Here is a 19412-nt window from a genome sequence, read left to right on the forward strand (position 1 = left end):
AAACTCACCGTGCACTTTATTAGGAACACCTGTGCAATCTAAAAACAACAGCTCTGCCATAAAACTCTACTTTTACGAAGCTTCTGCATCTTAAGTTTTTGTTGTCAGAAAGGTGATAATTCTGCTTCACGTCTAGTATTGAGGTCGTAGCGGGTGGTGATGGCGTACTGGGGTGTGTTAAATCGAAAAGTGTTCTTAATGTTGTGCCCCCCTCATGTTGGTTAATGGGATGGATAAAATATTAGAAACACTTTCCTAATAAAGTCGGTGAGTGTATACGACAGTAAATTGAACATATTAAGGTTTTGGACTGTTAGTCAGACGAAACAAGCGAAAATGAAGCCTCTAAAGACATCGTGGATGCTTTTTTTCCATTATTTTTTAAAACTTTTTAAAGACTACATGATTAATCGATAATAAAAATAATTTTTAGTTGCAGTCCTACTAAATTTAACTTGATGTATTGGTGAGAGATGTACAACATACACTGATGACTCCACACACACACACACACACACACACACATACACACCCTAGAAGCGCAGTCCTGGCTGAGGCCCAAAGGCCTGAGCCCACAGGCAAGAGAGGGGGGAGGGGGGAGGACAGCCCACAGTCTGGGCACATGGAAGGGGTGTGTGTGTGTGTGTGTGTGTGTGTGTGTGTCACAGAAAGAGAGGAGGGACAGTGTGAGAAATGGGTGGAGATGGGACTCCTGAGGGAGTGTTGAGGTGTCTCAGCAGCACTTTGGTTCAGAGCCTTTTGAAGGCGCTGAAGTTAAAGTTAGCGGCAGTAGAAACACATTCTCACCACTCACTGCATGTGTTTTTCACTGTATCTTCTCTCTCTCTTTTTTTTTATGGACTTTACACCAAACCACTATGGGAGTATATCGGTTGTCGTCGTCGTCCTGTCAAAGGATTTTCAAAGTTCCTGAAGCGTGAGAGGAGGAAAAAAAACACAAATATTCCTTTAAGAGTCACCTAACTGGACCTCAGGTGAGTTTTCGCTGTTGTTCAGCGTGCATGCTGCTTCGCTGCACTTCACACTGCTGTTTATTGTGGAGAATAACACCACTATTTAGTATTACAATATTACTAAACACTGCAGAGGAATAGCTTTACTGTTACACTGTAAACAGAGTAGAGGCATCTCAGAAAACTTTTCTTGCAACGTGTCTGTCAGACATTTCACTTTATATTTTTTTTAAACATTTTACTTCCTATATCATCTTCTAACTGTAATCATGCAATTGAAATGTGTGTACAGTTTCCTTGTGATGCTTTATGGTTGGCAAAAAGGGAAATTTTAAATTAATGAGTGAATCAATGAAGCGTTTAACTTCATTTAAGAAAGAGTTGAAAGATAAGAGCGTCTGAGCGACCGGCATATGTGTGTGTATGAGTTTCATAAAAGATTTTTAAGCCTTATTTTCTGACAGTTTTAGCTTGCAGTGTTTGCACGGGAGAGGTAAAGAGCAGCAGTGAGGACGCATGTCAACGCATGCAGCTGAGCTCTTTGACAGTCCCTCCCTTCTCTTCGTTGCTCCTAGAGCTGATTTCCTTTCTGTGAAGTGAAATTTTGCTCAATCATATCTCTGCAGCGAGTGATGTTTCATACACCCAATCCTCTAAAATGTATGTTTTACATTCTAGCATAAGAGAAGATGAACATTTGTGGGTTTTTCTCTCCTGCTGAGAGCAGCTCCTGTCACTGTGGCCTGCTTGCACGGTTTGTACTATGTAATGGAGGATGGCGTTTGTGATGGATGGGCGCCAAGATAATCTTAAAAAAAATGGACCAATGAATTTCTTTAAAGGTGACTTTCCATAACAGAAAGTGGCGCACAGGTTGTTGTTTCGTAAACGGTGTGTGAAAAGAAAACAACACACTTGTTTTCCTGAACCTTATTTGACCTGAAAGCTACCTCAGGCAATATTGTGGTCAGATGTTCAGTTGATCCTTTCATTTTAAGGCGTGTAGCCAAATAATTGGTTTTCATGACCCAGAAATGCTATATCTCTGATAAGGCGGTATAACTTGTTAAGTAGAATGAAGGCACTTTAGTTTTTCCATCAACTCGAGTTCTTGGAAGGTGCGAGGTTTCTGTAGAAAAGCACGTGCAAACTATTCAATCAGGACTGAGAGCTTTTTAAATGATCTGATGAGTAATTTGGTAAAAAGCCGAGGCTCATTACTGACAGTGCTGATAACGGGGCTGTTTGGAGTCGTTGAGATACGGTCTAGATGTAGCTGGAAGGATGAATGGAACTGGCTGCCATAAAGGATAGATGGACATAACCTTCCTGCAATCAGGCTGGCCCGTTAAGCTCTCCAGCTGACTCACTGACAGTCTTACTGCCTAAATTACTGAATGACTGAGTGGTTGTTTGCCTGACTGTGAGTGTAAGCTGCAGAAAATCACAGAGGGAAGTTCTGAAAATTAAATAAATAGAGTGAAAACTAGAAAAAACCCATCAAAAATAGTTTGATATGAGTGGAAAATTGGATTAAATGTGCCCTAATCCCAATAAACACACACACACACACACACTTATCTCCTCCCTCCACCCATCCACCCCACTCATCCTATACAGTCAGGTCCAAACGAACCGTGTGACAGCCTGAATGATTGACAGGCTGAGCTTGTTAACAGGGAATGTTGCCGAGGCATTTGGACCCTCCCTGTAATTATGGTATTTACTGTGAGGCCTGAGTGACCCTTTGGGTGTGTGTGTGTGTGTGTGTGTGTGTGTGGAGGGGCAGTTTAACTTTAAAGGACACCCCCTGACCCCTCCACTCAACCTCCCACCCTTCACATGACATGACCTGCAGACTGCAGCTCTGAGCAGAGGGGCTCAGATGCAAATACAGTGAAACAAACTGTAGTGTTATATTACTGTATGACAGAGTGGAACCTGTATAATAAGGGATTTTGTGTGACATGGTTTAATATATTATTGCAGAGGTTCAGTCAGTTAATTTTGTCTAAATGTTCAACTCTAGAGGGATTAGAAGGGTTAAATAAATATTTTTCAAGTCCAAATGTGATTTTATTGTCACTTGCACACTGTTTATCCGTGTTTCCCACACACAGTTTTTATGAGTGAACTACTGCGGTGCGCCACCACAACTTTTACAGACTCTCTGACTGTAAAAGTTTTTGTTGCTGTGGACTTGAGCTTGGCAAGATGTAAAAGTTGCAGGCATCAGGCGGGTCCCAGGATTGTTCTTCTAAGACAAAAAGCTATCGTTGACATCAGTTAGTTAATGTTTTTGTCATTTTTGACCCCTGAAGAAACGCTGTATTATTGTACACAACTGCAGGATGGAGTTAGGAAAAAGAAAGAAGAAAAAGTGTGGAAGATTCTGTTATTATTTCATGGTATACAGTAGAAATGAAGTGAAAAGTCCATTACATAGTACCACATAACACATAACACACATAACATAAAGCAGAAAAAAAATAGCACAGTATATCATAAAACAGTGTGATATGGCTGCGTAGTTCAGGGGAAAACACTGTACATGTCTTTTTGCAACAATATGATGCACCTGAGGCATTTAATAGGCTGGATAAGGCAAAAACAGACGTTTCTGGTTATTTTATCCTATAGTTTCTCAATTGATTTTCCTGAAATATCACTATGTCTTGAGATATACTCATTTTGTGATATAAAATTATATTAACCATGATGGAGGATTATATCACCCACTCATATTCTGTAGAAAGCCATACTGTATAGTAGTTTAGTGTAGCATAATTTATAGCAGAGTTTATCATAGCAGAGTAAAATGTAGAAAGTCTGAAGTTGGCATCAGTAGAAAAGAGAATCTTTAAGTAAATCAGCATCTAAACTTTGCTGAAATGAGGAAATAAGTCAAAGTCTGCTGTCAAACCCCAAACATTACGAGTGAAGACGCTCATATATTTTGCTCTAGTTGATGTATACTTACCTCCACACTTGTATTTATTTCAGACAAACACTTCCAGTCTGTGTTCTCAGAGCTTCTGAGTTTCGTCAGAGCGTTCTGTAGTCCTGACAGGGTTAAGTTCCTCTAAAACAGAGGGACACAGGGCTCGTCCTAATATAACCACACAGCTCCAGTTTAAAGGCCTCCGTGTCCTGGCTTCATGCTGTGGGTGTTAGAGAGGTTAGGTTTGAAGGCCGCGCCCTTCCCAACCCCTGAACCCTTCCAGACGGGGGGTTAGCATCGTAACCCCACCCAACACAATCCAACTGATCTGAAATTACACTCTTGCAAAGCCATTAGCTGTGAGAGTGGCTGCTTAATGGCATTTTAGATTTAAGTGTAATGCTTTTATGCAGAGTACAGTAAAGAAAAAAGAGCTTTTTATTCTTAGATCTAGATTAGATTAGAATGATTTAGCTGGAGGCTAACAGACAAAACTTGCAATTAAGGTGGGCTGTGGGCTGAACATATAAAAAAAACAGACTCTCTGTCATCAAACATTGACCCTAATGTTGTATGAAATGTAGTAATAATGCCCCATGAATAATGTAGTCCAACACTAATGCATGACATGAAATGAAATGAAAAGAGAGGAATTATTTCTACCGTTAACTGGAGCCAGTCATGCAGAGGTCAAGGGTCAGAGTCATTGAGTGCTGATAACAGTCATGCAGGAAAAAAAGTAATAAAGTGAGAGCAGAGCTAGGAGGCAGTTTCCACAAATGAGAACAAGTCAGAGCGAGGAAAGGGGAATGATGGAGGCTCGTCTAGGCTCATCTAGTCCCACCTCTAACCCCCCGGACCCCTCGCTGAGTGATTTAATGGGTATTTAGCAAAAAAAGGAAGACGTATGAGGGAGAAGAGCAGCTGCAAAAGTGAATTCATGTTTGAATCACAGTTTGTAGACAGTTGTCTTGTAAAACAGCTCACAGTTTTCATTCCTCTCATGGTGGTCTGGCGAAGACGAGTAGGAATCAATATTCTGTTCAGGCTGTAGAGAAGACGGCTGACAGATTACTTTCTTCTTGTGGACATCAACACACCTCTTGCCTGAATTAGAGTGTCTCCACTAATGTATTTATCCGCTAACCCATTTCCTGGGAGTAACCCTGCAGTATGAACACTTCTTAAGGAGCCGGTAAACTCTTTCTGAACAGCTTGTCTGATGACTGAATAGCTTAAGAAACGCCCTCTCTCCCCCCCACACCTTTCCGATGGCGATTTAGGGGTTTGTGTGTGTGGCCATTTCTGTAACTTTCCTTCACAGACAAGCCAAGATTCACACCCACTTCACGCCGGGATTAGCCAGCTGTGTGTAGGTGAGAAAGGAGTCAGGGTTTGAATTTCTCTCTCTCCAGCTCTCCTTTTTCATTCATGACAAAACTATTTCCGTTTCTGTGGAAATATGTGCTGTTATCTCCTTATTTAAACGATATCATCCTCCGCTCTCTATGACATACAGCTTTTCACTCCGCCTTTGAGTGTGGCTGTTCAGAACAACTATAAACACGTTTGATTTCTGACGTGGTCAGACAACATGTCGTAAGAATCGGTTGTGATCAATCATAAATCATCCTTTACAACTCATTGGACAGTGTGCTGTCTTTGGACTCTCCTCTTAATCTTTATTCAGTCATTAATAGATTTTTTTTGGCCACTTGGGGGCAGTGCAACAAGCTGTAAAAACAACACTGACATATTTAAGCAGTTAATATGGCCAACATATTGGCAAACAGTTGGCTATTTACACATCCAGCCGACACAGATTAGCATTAGCATTGATTTGGAGTTGTGTCCACCTGATGATGATCTTCTTTTATCTCTGGTTTGGTCACCACCAACTCCTGAGAAGACTTAACTGGCGATAACTTCGCTTGTCTTGTCTGTCTTTGCAGCGTTTTGTGGGTTTATCTGACTTTTTTTTGCTGAAAACTGCAGTCGTATCTGAAAGCAACGCCCATGAGAGCTTTGAGAGTGAACCGCAACAGTAGGTCAGGCCTCGTAGTTTGTCGTTTGGTCCAACATGAATCATTCAAGTTCAATAACTTCTCAGTGGCTGTTTTCCAGATTTGACATTTTGTGAGTCAACGACATAAAAATCCACCCCCGCCCCCCCAAAAATAACACACATAAACGTCTGAATGCTGCATTTAATCTGTTGCAGTGTATTGTCTGAGATCACACAATATAAAAAAAAAGGACGTTAATCCCTCAGAGGATGTGTATGGGAAAGAAATAACACAAAGCTCACATTGTGCAGAAAGTGCAAGACGTACAGACAGCAGGCATTCAAAAAGCTCTGCTGACAATTGACAGAATCCTCCCAGCTATATAGGGATTAGTATGGATTATACTGTATCATCCTCAAGGATGAAGTGGAGGACAAACCCCCTAAATGCAGTTTATTCACCTTAAAAGACTCATACAAACTTTATGTCGTATCAAAGCGGGGACAAAAAAACTTTTTTTGTCTGCTTAACCGCTTTTCTACAACCTGCTGTGACCCTCTGATTGTTGTTGCTCATCACTTCTGTAAAACACTTTCCCAGACACCAGAAGATTTAAAGTGGGAATGAAATGCTAAAGACCTTCATGTCTCACTAAGTGGCTTCAGAAACGGCCTTTTATCTGAATGGGACCAGCTGCTATAATATCTTGTTGTAGCGCATAATTGTCAAATTTGACATTTTCAGGTTATTTCACTCAGAATCTTAAAGGAGGGAGTGAAACATGACTTGCTCTTTGTAGCCAGCAAATTCAGGGGTGTTTTTTTTTCACTTCACTTTTTCACTTTTTTTGCACTTAATAGACTGACACCAAGTAAAGCCTCCCCATCCATCACGGCTTAATACTGCAGCACAGAGTCATTACCTTGTTAGATTGTACCAAGTTACAGACTATGGATGTTGATGCTTTTTTTTATGGATAGGGAGGAAATTGAACTTGGCAATTATGCAAATAAGAGATGGTCTGAAAGAAAGTTTAGGTTTCACGTGTAGGAAAACGTGTTTGCGTCATTGTGACTGTGCCAGGACAGGCAGATGGAGTATATTTAAAGGACAAGTTCACAATTTTTTAAGTCTGCCTTAAAACAATAGTCAGGAGCCCAAATAAACATTGAAACAGGTTTTGTTTGATTTAATTGTTTCTTCTGTTCATAGTGACCATTAGAGGATTCCCTCCAAATGCACAAATAAAGTGGATATCTTCCACAATAATCTGATCTGCGGTGGAAGTATAGTAACAAAAAGAGGGACTTTGGTTCTAAAAAAGACTGTAACGTTGAAAGATATCTACTTGACTTGACACATTTGGACGCTGAAGCTTCATATTAGCTTCAGATTAACTTTTAAATACATTTTTGTACAGAAAGAGGACTGTGTTTTTTTGTAAGTACATTATAAAGGGATCTTCTAATGGTCAGTATGAACAGGAGGAATGATTATAGCAATAAAAACATGTTTCACTGTTCATTTGGGCTCCTGTATATTGTTTTAGAACAGACTTGAAAACCTATTCTTTAAGACTTAATACATTTTTAAACACACTAATATGTAGTTGTAACCAGCTATAAGGGGAATTTTTAAGTGTTTATGAATGTATTGCTGTTGTAAACAACTATAAGTCCTCCTGTGATGCATCTATAACTGCTTTATAGTTATAATGAAAGATTAGCTGTAACAATAGTTAATATTACATGATTAATATCACTTACTGTGTGTTATATTAACTTTTTATACACATGAACAAATCATTCACAGAGTTTAAAACTGCTGATAAATGAAGATGTGTGGAGCTTGACATTTATATTTGACCTGAGAAATAGTAGATTGACAAAAAAAAATTCTTAACTCAAGGTCCACTTACTAGATTTCCTCTGGAGCAGCTGTCATCAGCAGATAGAGTTTGCTCAGTTGTCATAAAAAATAATAAATATAATAGATATAATTATAACAATGAATGGATATAATTAATAGGGATGTGCAGAGGGCCCAGTATTTGTATTTGTATCTGTATTTGTTGAAGCAGCAAGATTATTTGTATTTGTATTTGTATTCGAATAAAAGTGGAAAGAGGCTTAAAAATCCTGTTTTTGCTTTTATTACGCTTTTAATTTTAGAAAATTTAAGTGTTAGAATAAGTGTTTATGAATAAACTACCTTACGAAGGAGGTCCCCAAACTAAAAATATTTGTATGAAACAAATATTCGTAAAAAAAAACAAACAAAAAAAACACTATTTGTGCTTTGCCGAATAATGTATTTGTATTCGGGCACACCCCTAATAATTAAAAATCGTTATATAAATAGTAAATATTATATATTACATATTCACATACCAGTTAATGATGCTTACAGGAGGAATAGTTGTTGACAAATACATTCATTAACACTTAAAATGTCCTTAAATCTGCACAGAAGAACATGTAAAGTGGATTATTTGCTTCTTACAAAATGGGTTAAAATAAAGTGTTAGTGGTCAGAGTGTGCTGTAGGTGTGGAGAGGTGACTGAACCTCAACCGTCCATAACTCAGCTTATCGTAGAGATGTGTAACGTAACAAAAAGACTGTTGACAGACGGATAAAGCTGGATATTAATTTACAGAAAGGTTTCATGGTCCTTCTGTTTTTTTTTTTATTTCGTTTGCTGATTCCTTTGAAACGCCCACATCCAAAAGCAGCACCTTGATGTGATTTACTTCGATATTATATTTCAGCTGAACCCCAGCAGCGCTCTCTTCTCTCCTTTCTCTTAGAGAATGGAGGTGTAATCATTTCACAAAAACCAGGAAACAGGTAGGAGGGATGAATGCAATTGGAGGAGGAATAATACCATGTAGTTTTCAGTGAAAAAAGGAAAATCCTGAAATCCTATAATTCCCTTATAAGACCACTTCTACCATAAGTATTTTACAGCAATTTACTGGTGGAGAGCCTTTGTACAAACATATGGAGATAATTACCTGTATGCCACTGGGCCTGGCAGGGCCTGCTGTGTGCTGCTGGCTTTCAGATCAAACCGCATTCCCTTCCCTCCTTTTATAAAATGCCCCGGGGGGTTAAGCCAGATTGGCAGCTATATGGATCCATGATGGGACTTGTCTGTGTTGCAATAGTCATCACACAGGAAATGAGTGACTACCTTTACATTTGTGTTCTGTGTGGTTAACAGTAATTGCCACGTAAGGCTGAATAAGTGGACAGTGATTGGCCAAGAACAGACGCATAAACTGAACTATTACTCTACTGAACTATTGATCTTTAATTTTATTATTACAAGCTACCAAAATCATGTCCAACGAAAGAAACTCAAAGTTGTAAAGGGAAAACCGAGCAAATCTTCACATGTAACCAGGAAGTATTTGCCTTCAATTTACTTTCAATAGATTTATCAGATTAATTTTAAGAGATTATCAAACTTTCTGTTTTTCAATAAATCAACTTTTCATTAATATTTGCATTAATAAAATGATGATTTAAATGAACTTCAATAGGTAGAATCAATTTACTCTCAAATTTTGAGTTTAGGGAGTGGCCTCAGACGCCAACCCGATGAAGGCGGGTTAGTGGAAAACGTTTACTGGGGTTGGAGTTGTGCAACATGTTCTAATTTGCACAGTTTAGTAAACTTATCCATATAATCTGTGATAAGTTTTAAAACAAATGTCTCACCTTGTAAAATTACTAAATAAAGCTGCAAAAGAAATTAGCATCTTATTCCACTGAGTGAGACATGATTCGGTGGTTTGGTGGTGAAGAAACATGTCACCCAGTGTAACGGTGTGGCTCACTGATGTGTTTTTAATAGTTTTTGTAAAACAATGGAGGTCTATGGCACAAAAGGAATAAGATATATCTTTGGATACGCACACAATACACAGTTCCAGTCAAAAGTTTTCTCATTCAAGGCAACAAATTTTTGACTGGTACTGAGATTTATAGAAAATCGTCAGCTAAATGCTTTAACATGAATCACAACTCCAAACTCTCTGCAGCTCTGAGAGTTCATGTCTGCTTTTATATATCTTGACAGGGGTGTGGTGAGATATAATTAATACAACAAAAAAATACATTAAGGTATGTTACGTATCTGCCAAGATAAGTGGCTGCTGGTATCAGTCAGGCTGTACTTGAAATGCTCTGTGCAGAAGTGATGAGCAGCAACTATCACGTGGCCTCAGCCTGCAGCAGGAAGCTGAAACAGAGAAACTTCTCTGAGTTGTGTTTGCAGCAGATTTCAACACTTTTTAGCTTCCAGCAGAGAGCGATGGCCCCGGCCGTGTTCACACTGACAGACAGAGGCGATGAAGATGAGGAAGGAAAACTGCTGCAGATACTGTTCTGTCTGCGCTGGGAGCCATAGGGGTGATGGTGAAATGTGATCCAGGAAGCTGGAGCTGAACATGTGGCTGCAGGTTGCTATCTGGAACACACACTAGGAAAGAGGTGTGTGTGTGATGTGGGTGTGTGTGTGTGTGTGTGTGTGTGTGTGTGTGTGTGTGTGTGTGTGTGTGTGTGTGTGATCCGGCTGTGTAAATGTTCATGTATTGAGCTGACCTCAGCAGCACCAGTAATGGCCTGAGGTTTCTGCCCTGCAGCACTGGATGTTTAGATGAAAACATGATTGTTTCCTTTCAGTCTCAATTTCAGGTTCAGTTTAGTTTAGACACTCCAGAGAAACTCTTGAGTGACAGATCAGTTCGCAGCAGAATCATGAAAAGCTTTTCAACAAACACCAACAATCCACTTGCTAGAGACTCAAATATACAATTCAAAAACCAAAAATCAATACAGTTTTGTGTCCTCAGACTTTGGATTATCTTAGATATAAATTATGATTTACAGCTCAGCGACTATAACACCTCGTTTGCAATAAATACAGAACAGCACATCCAACAATAACTACCTCTGCATGCGGTGTTTGGGACCGATATTAACGAGTGTGATGATGAGGCAAATAATTCTGATTTGTAGGATTCATTACATGTCTGGCTCAGCGTTCATTACATTGAAATGGAATTCATTATATTTCTGTGTTTTTCAATCAGAGTGTAATCCATCCTCCTCTCCCTCCTCTGGTTGCTCACTAAAGCCTCCAGCTGTTGATTTAACTTTGTTTCGGCCTCAAGAGAAACACAACATGAGCAAATATCTGTACAAGTATTTCCCCGGACACTTGTTTTCTTTCTTCAGTTTGTGATGGCTGGTCCGCTTTTAATACATATTACCCGCTCATCAGTGAAATGGTTTGTGCGTAGTTTATAATAGTAATCGTTTACCGAAAAACAAAATTGAATGCGTGATGATTTCTGCGTTGTCTTTACTGGAGATCAGATCATTCTGCCTCTGATAAATCTCATTAAGTTCTTGCTTATTACTTACGGGATATCATAACTGTCCAGTGATTCAGTGTAAGTATTGTCTCATTTGTACACAACGGAACAAAATCTTTTGTACGTCATGTCTGCCGTTTGAATAAATATAAATGTAAAGGTTTAATCATCAGTACAAAAGACTCCCAGTGTGCACTTTTGTAAGGAACCTGCACTCAAGGAGAAGCTAAAGATTATACCTTTTTAGAAAACTGATGAAACAATCTGCAGATTCTGGCTCAGTTTTGGATGAATTCAGCAACTATAGGGACATGTTTTGTTCCCAAAATCAACAACAGTTTTTAGTTTTTTGCTACAGCTCTGATTTGTGATTGAGATTCATAGCATCGTTTTTTTTTTAGTATTTAGGGCTATTCGGCATACCAAGCTGAGAGAGAAAACATGATTTCTCAGAGACAAAGTAAAAATAAAGCAAATTGACGGCCATAGCATAAACCTATACTGCAAACAAGCTAATGTACTTCATCTAGGTTTGCATTTAGATAGTGTTTACTTGCTTCAGTTCTGTCTGTGTTTTAGATGTTTGGTATTTAGCCAGTATTAGTGTGTCATAAATTCTCCCTTGAACGTACCTAAAGATGCTTTACATGTGCTTATTCTGTAATGGTCGTCCTCATTGTGATGACATGCACATAATAAAATAGTAATCATAATAAAAATCATTGCTAGTTACCTCTATCTCATCTGTGTTAACGTGGTTTCCATTTTCCAAGTTAAAGATTTAAAGGGTCAGTTCACCCAAATCACAGAGAGACTTCTGTCCTGTACTGTTATCGAGCTATGCAGAGAGTTTCTGTTTCATTTGCTGATGTGCCAAGAAAATAATGTTTTCTTTACATTTTTGGGTGAACTGACCCTTTAAGAAGAACCTGGTTTGCACTGCTAATTCCTGCTGGAGACACTTATATTTAGACAGATTTGTTTTGTCCACAGAAATAAGCTTATTCAGGTGTTTTCCAAAGATGAAATCTGTCCTAATCCTATAATTTCAGCACTGAGGATTAATTTTAACTCATTATGCCAATCGTGTATATCCATATCCTTGAGACTGAGATCAGTGTGAAATTGAATGTATATGCACGTACTCTAAATTAGAAATATTCCACCGTTGCATGCATTTATGCAGTAAGACCTGCAGTATAGTAATAGAAGTATTTCAATTGATATTTTAGAATAAAATGAAAAATCCTCAAGTGTCTCATGTGAAAGGTCCCTGCCTTAAAATAGGACCAAGCCCGTAGACTAAATTATGCTAAAACCTATTTTAATCCAGCCTGACAGACGTAAAATAATAGAAAAAATGACACTGCAGAAAATCTGGCAAGATTATACGATGCCTTAAATCTCTTCCGAAACCCAAACAGTGACCCTGAGACTAGTAATCTGATTATCTGTCACCAAGTGCCCTGACTGGAGATAAAGCCCCACATACCTGTCACCCTCCACTGAAACCTCTAGCGCCAGTCTACCTGGAGACACAGACCTGAATGTTCAGTACATGGTATACCCAGGGAGAGCTGTTTTCATAAACCCTTATAAATTGTGAGATAATGTATGACACTGGTATTCATAACTCACGGTGCAATTTAAAGACATCTCTTGTCTTGCATTTTTGTGTTTTCACCCTCATCTAGGCACCAGTATACGGTCCCCCAACAATGAGGTCAAATGTTGTAGATTTTCTTTCATATAACTATCTGAACAAGCTTATTTTTGCAGAGGTGTGAAAAGGGGGGGGGGGAACGTGACACAGATCTTTTCATCTCTGATCTTGGGGGACGGCACTTCTGCCCTCCAGACTGAGTTGTGTGGATTGCCTTTAGCTGTAGATGGGCTGTCAGAGAGGCAGTGAAGGGCAAAGTCTTCTGCCCTCCAGTTCTCTCCGCTGTCAGTTCTGAGTGTTGTGAAATTCGAGCTGGCATGGTGTGGCCGCGCATCAGCTGGGTGAGACCATTAGCTTGTGTGTTTCTTGTGCATATTTGGGCATTTGGTTTCTATTAAAGAGGGTGCATCTTCAAGCATGTGTCAAATCTGAAGAGAGGCCTTTCTTGTAATTCATTATGCTTTACTTTTGCACTCCAACATGGGTTTCTTATGTGTGGTTTTATCTATCCTAATAGGATTAATTTGTAAATTGCTTACAGTACAGAATCGCCTGTGTTGTGTCCCTTGATTTGTGAATAGCATTGACTATGGTGTTGATACATGTCCACTAATAAATAATTAAATTAACTGGTCTAAAGCTGTATTTTATAAAGTTCCTGTGTTAGAAAGCACAATGTTTAAACTGCCAGTTTTACTTATACTCCCTGCTTATCTTAATCCTGACCCCTCTCCTTGTTCTTTTCACTATCACTATGAGGGTCACCAAGTTTACCTACACACAGAAAAACAGTCAGAATAGCCAAGGAATGCTACATCCTGCATTCAAATGAAAGTAATGATTCCAGAGATTTCGATAACATCGGTTATGCAACCGTAACTACAACACTGAAATATGAATAACACAGATTAAGATACAGATGAAGTTACAAGGTGGATTGTTGGAATATGATGAGACAGTTTTCTCAGAGTTTAATCTCACTTTCAGTTCATTATTATTATAATTATTATTATTATTGTTTATTATTAAAAAAAATGGTTTCATTTACAGAATACAGAAGAAGACAAACAGATAATCGATTATCAATTTACTTTCTGAAGTAACCGCCTTTTCATATTATGTACTCAAAAGAACCTACAAGAACACTTCTATTTAAATAGTTTTCAGGTTCAGGTGTTTAAATATCACATCATATCTATATGCATCTATATGTCGCACAGTGGAGAAACATTTCACTGCCACTGTCTTGTATAATGTGTATGTGACAAATAAAACTTTACCTGACTAAATCAAGATCAAGAGCATTTTTATGAGAAACATATATGTCAAAGATATAGAGAGCACTGGTTTTTGTCCTTGACTCTTGATCTTGTATCTTTGATGTTCTATATTGTCTGTTTTATTTTAAACTTCCTGTGGCCATTTTAACCTGGTCTTCCTGGAAAAAGATATATTGCAACTCATTTCCTGGTTAAATGGAAAGTAGATAACTCAATAAATAACCATTCCAGCAGTGTGTGGAATCCTGATCCTTTGTAGATTATGAAAGCAGCAGTTCAGTGGTTCATGCCTCTGGGGACATCTAATGCACACAGAGCAGTCACCAGCACAGACTGACAGTACACATGCAGTCGTTTACACTTGGATCATGACTGAACCACCCACTGTCATCTGCATGATACCGAATCATCAAATGACAAATCCCTCTTGATAGCTCTGCGATGACAAAGGCTTAAGTGTAATAATTTCAATGTTGCTAGTATTTGGCCACCAAAGGAATAATTATGGAGAAGAGTTTGAGCTGCCACCTGCCTGAAAAAGGCTTGGAGGCAACTTTCTGGTCTTGAAACGGTGTGTTGCTTTCTTTTTCTGGTCAAGGCAAGTTGGAACAAGTCAGATCCCTCGTCACAGGCCTCCTCTTTGCTGTTGTGTCATTGTGTATTCTTTGTCCATTTTGTAGTCTTTGTGGAGCTGGAGCTTGACATGATTGGTGTATTTACAAAATAGTATGGGTACGAGTGTTGTGTGTGTTATGTGTTCATCTGCAGATATAGGTGATACAAGATAGAAGAACTATGACTCACTGTAAGGAAACATTTTATGCCCTGTAAAGGCTTTTCCTGTTCCTGATTCACATTATATCACAAGATTGTTTATTTATTTATTTTTTTCCCTTTTCAAAGGTCTGAGGATCCACATGGAGGCACTAAAGATGGCAGCTTCGGGAACAATCATCCTTACTTTAGCAACAGTCCTCCTAAATGTGGCCAGATGTCAGGGCAGTATGGGAAAAGGAAAGGACAGCTCACCACTGAGGTTCACACACCATCTCTACAACGCCACCATGAATGAGAACTCTGCCCCGCGGACGTACGTTGAGACGTCAGTGAAGATGGGCATTGAAATGACAGAGCCACTCTGGGAAATCACATATAATGTCGTCTCAGGGGACGACGACGGCCTTTTCCAAGCAGAAGCAGTCAAAGTTGGAGATTTTTGCTTCCTCAGGATCAAAACACGCAGCAGTAACTCAGCTCTCCTCAACAGGGAGGTTAGAGACACTTACACTCTCACCGTTGAGGCCACAGAAAGCACTTTTGACTTCCAGGTGAAGACAAAGGTGTTCGTCCAGGTGCTTGACACAAACGACCTAAAGCCTCTCTTCTATCCTGCCTCATACAACGTGGCCATCAGGGAAGACACTCCACTTAAGACAAGTGTGCTTAGGGTTAGCGCTACGGACGCTGACATTGGGAGCAACGCAGAGTTTTATTACTCGTTCACCATCAGAGCCCATCCTTTTGTCGTCGACCCTTTCACAGGCACGGTCAGCCTCATCAAGAGGCTCAACTACACCCGGACGCAGAGATATGACCTCACTGTTTTAGCAGAAGACAGAACCAAGAAAATATCCGGTGTTCAGAAATTCGGTAATGTTGCGAGGGTCACAGTAAACATACAAAAGATGCCTATGGGGTCTCCAGTTATCAAGCCTCCTCCTAAACCCACGGTTTCTACAGACGGCAAAATAACTATCGATGTCCACGTGGAAGCAGGGGTTAAGCCTGTGGAATCCCTTAATATTGTTGGAGGGGATCCCCACAAGTGTTTCGAGATAATCCCCTTAGGTGTGCAGGGAAGTGACTTCCAAGTGATCTCTACAAAGAAGATTAGCTGGTTTCAAACTCCTTTTGGGCTGAATCTGTCCCTGCAAGCTAAAGACAGGAACTTCCCGAGTTTACTCTCTCCAGTTACACAAATCCACATACCGGCCTATCATTACAGCCCGTTGGCATTTTTGGAAGACACCTACATTGTCACACTGAGTGAGTTTTCTCCCCTTAAAACTCATGTCTTGAAGGTTTCTGTCAACTCAGTCCCGTATAATGTTACTTTTAGTATCAAAAATAATCCAGACAGCGCTAATTTCAAGATAAATCCCAAAACGGGGATTATCATAACCACCGAGAAATTCGACTATGAGAGTAAGGATCGATATGAGTTTGATGTGGTGGCCAATCAAGGTGAAGCGCAGAGTCACATAGTGGTTGAGATCACAGATGAAAATGACAACAGCCCACAGTTCACACTGACCTCCTATCAGGCCACACTGGATGAAAACACCCCCGTCGGCAGCAGTGTTTTGAAAGTATCAGCCACAGACAAGGATAAAGGAAAAAACGGCTTTGTGACTTACGCTATTGCCAACTCAGGCCCCTTACCCTTCACAATAGACCCATTTACTGGTGTTATCTCAACCTCTGAACACTTGGACTACGAGCTGATGAAACGGCGGTACCACCTGAGAGTTTGGGCCTCTGACAGCGGCAGCCCTTTTAGTCAGGTCAGCGAATGCCCCGTGACGATAACCCTGAACAACGTCAATGATAACATCCCACTTTTTGAGAGGGTGGGCTGCAATGCCACCATACCTCTAGATTTACCTGTGGGGAGCAAAATCGTTGAGCTATCAGCCATTGATTTAGATGAGCTGCAGCAGCTGAGGTATGTCATCGAGTCGGGGAATGAGCTCCAAGTATTTGATATTGACTCGGTGTCAGGAGCTGTCACTCTTAAGCAACCAATCCCCCTGCGAGCGGGTTCGTTCAATCTGAGAGTTGTAGCTACAGATGGCAAGCATCACTCCGAAGCTTCAGTTGTCAGGGTAACTGTCACTAACAGAGGTGATGATCCAACGCTCCACTGCCAGGAAACAGGTATTTTCAAACAGGTGACTGATAAACTGATAGAGTCGATCAAACCCATTTTAATCAATCCAGAGGAAGACACATTCTCCGATATTCACATCATAAACCGACATTCTCCCAAATTTGACCTGAGTATCCCCAGTTCAATTGACCTCCCTGAGGATCATCCGCTAAATTCGACCATTGTTCAGTTCAAGGCAACAGATAATGACACAGGGTTTAACAGTAAACTGGTATATGCCATTTCCAGTGGGAATGAGGATGGCTGTTTCTCCATCGACATTTTCTCTGGTGACCTTCAGTTAGTTTGCCCACTAGACAGAGAGATTAAGGAGTTCTACATTTTGAACATCACTGTTTATGATTTGGGAACACCGCAAACATCTGCATGGAAGTTCATCGCGGTGAATGTCATCGACATCAATGACAACCCTCCAGCTTTTGATCAGCCCAGATACGTGATACGCATCCCTGAAAACACAGAGGTGGACTCTGTTATTTTTACAGCCCGTGCTAGAGATCTGGACGCAGACACTAATGGAAATGTTCAATACTCCCTGCTGACATCTACTGAGATGTTCAAAATTGATGAACTGACTGGTGAAGTGACTGTGACAGGTCGTTTGGATCGAGAAACCTCACCCAGGCATGACCTCTGGATCGAAGCCAGAGACCAAGCCAAACTCAGCCCTCAGCTGTTCTCCACCATTGACCTCGTGGTGGTTTTGCAAGACACGAATGACAACGCACCAAAATTTGTACCTAAGATTTATAAAATAAAAGTTCCAGAGGACGTACCGGTGGGCACCCTCCTCGTCTGGGTGGAGAGTGTCGACTTAGATCTAGGCAGTGGGGGTCTTGTCTCCTACAACCTCAAGAACACAGAGGGCGGGATCTTTCACCTCGACTCCTCCACAGGTGCTTTGACCCTCGAGAGGGAGCTGGACTTTGAGAGGCGTCCATCTTACAACCTCACGATCCGGGCTGTCGACCATGGCCTCCCTCGCTCCCTGTCATCCTCCTGTTTTGTGGAGATTGAGGTTCTGGATGTCAATGAGAACCTCCATCGACCGGTGTTCTCAGAGTTTGTGTATGATGCCGCAGTGATGGAGGATGCAGCGGTGGGGACAACAGTGGTTACTGTTACGGCTTCAGACAAGGATCTGGGCAGAGATGGAGTCGTCCGGTACCACATCCATGAAGGCTCTGGTCTTGGAGTGTTCACCATTGATGAGGAAACAGGTAATTAACATTGTGGTTATGATTTTTTTTTTTTTTTTTAATAATAATAGGGGTAGTATTGTTGGCAATAAGAGGAAAATGTGTTTTTCTCTTGATCTAATTCTGGGTTCTGCATTTGTCTAAATTAATTAAAAAAAACATCCTGCATAGCCTGAATCTAAACAATATTATAGAATTGACATAGTTTGACTCATTTGTGGAGCCTTTATGTGCCTGACTTGCATGATTAATGGAGGCAATATGTTTTCTTGATGATGTGATACCCTTTCATTTTTATATTCCCTGTCTTTATTCATAATTTTGCCCTCTATGGTGCAGAACCCAAATTAATACTTTTACTCATTGCTTCTTATATGTTTGAGTGCTGTGATTATTCTTTCAGCATGACTCCTCAGTTTCCTTCATTTTACATTATTAAACAGTAGCCTAGTTTACGACTGATCAGTCGGAGTCCTTTTTATGAATGCACCCTGCTGGACTACAAGGCAAACTAATTCAAACAGTCTGTTGTGCTCATAGACTGAATTCTGAATCAAAACAGATCATACAGTACTTGGCTGAACTATCTCACCAAGATGACTGTTTGTAGCTGTTCTGTTAGGATAACTTGTCAATTTTGGCTTAAAAGTTGAGATTGAAAGTTTATTCTTCATTTTGGAAATCACTTGACAAAAACAATCAGACCACAACGTCCGTTAGTAGCTGTACTGGAGCTTTTGAACATGCATGAAAAGTCTACAATTGAACATCTACAATTCCATGAAAACTCGGTTTGCTGAGGAAGATCATATGAGCCAACTGCTGTTTCCAACATTTTTTAAATCTGAACATGTATTTAATATTTCTCAAAGTTTGAATGATAATGTAATAAAATAATGTGAATAAAAAGTTGCAGCATCAGTACCCCCCTGATGCAGGTTAAAGGTCAGATTCAGGTATAGTCTGCATTAATACTAAAGCAGCATCTGTGCATATTCAGTGTCAGAGACCAAT

The 19412-nt window shown here is 40.0% G+C and overlaps 1 protein-coding gene across 3 annotated transcripts in view; it reads left to right on the forward strand.

Annotated features, from left to right (window-relative positions):
* The first annotated feature begins 757 nt into the window (after window positions 1-757).
* fat2 (FAT atypical cadherin 2) overlaps window positions 758-19412 on the forward strand; it is a 119085-nt gene continuing 100430 nt past the window's right edge. For all 3 annotated transcript variants that reach the window (XR_010929763.1, XR_010929764.1, XM_067600033.1), the window contains exons 1-2: window positions 758-995; window positions 15153-18419. Coding sequence is in view for 1 of the 3 variants with exons in the window: in XM_067600033.1 (XP_067456134.1) it covers window positions 15167-18419 (3253 nt within the window). In the remaining 2 variants the exon portion in view is untranslated. The remainder of the gene's footprint in view (window positions 996-15152; window positions 18420-19412) is intronic.

This window comes from Thunnus thynnus, chromosome 9 (genome assembly GCF_963924715.1).
Source record: "Thunnus thynnus chromosome 9, fThuThy2.1, whole genome shotgun sequence".
Taxonomy (NCBI): Eukaryota; Metazoa; Chordata; class Actinopteri; order Scombriformes; family Scombridae; genus Thunnus; species Thunnus thynnus.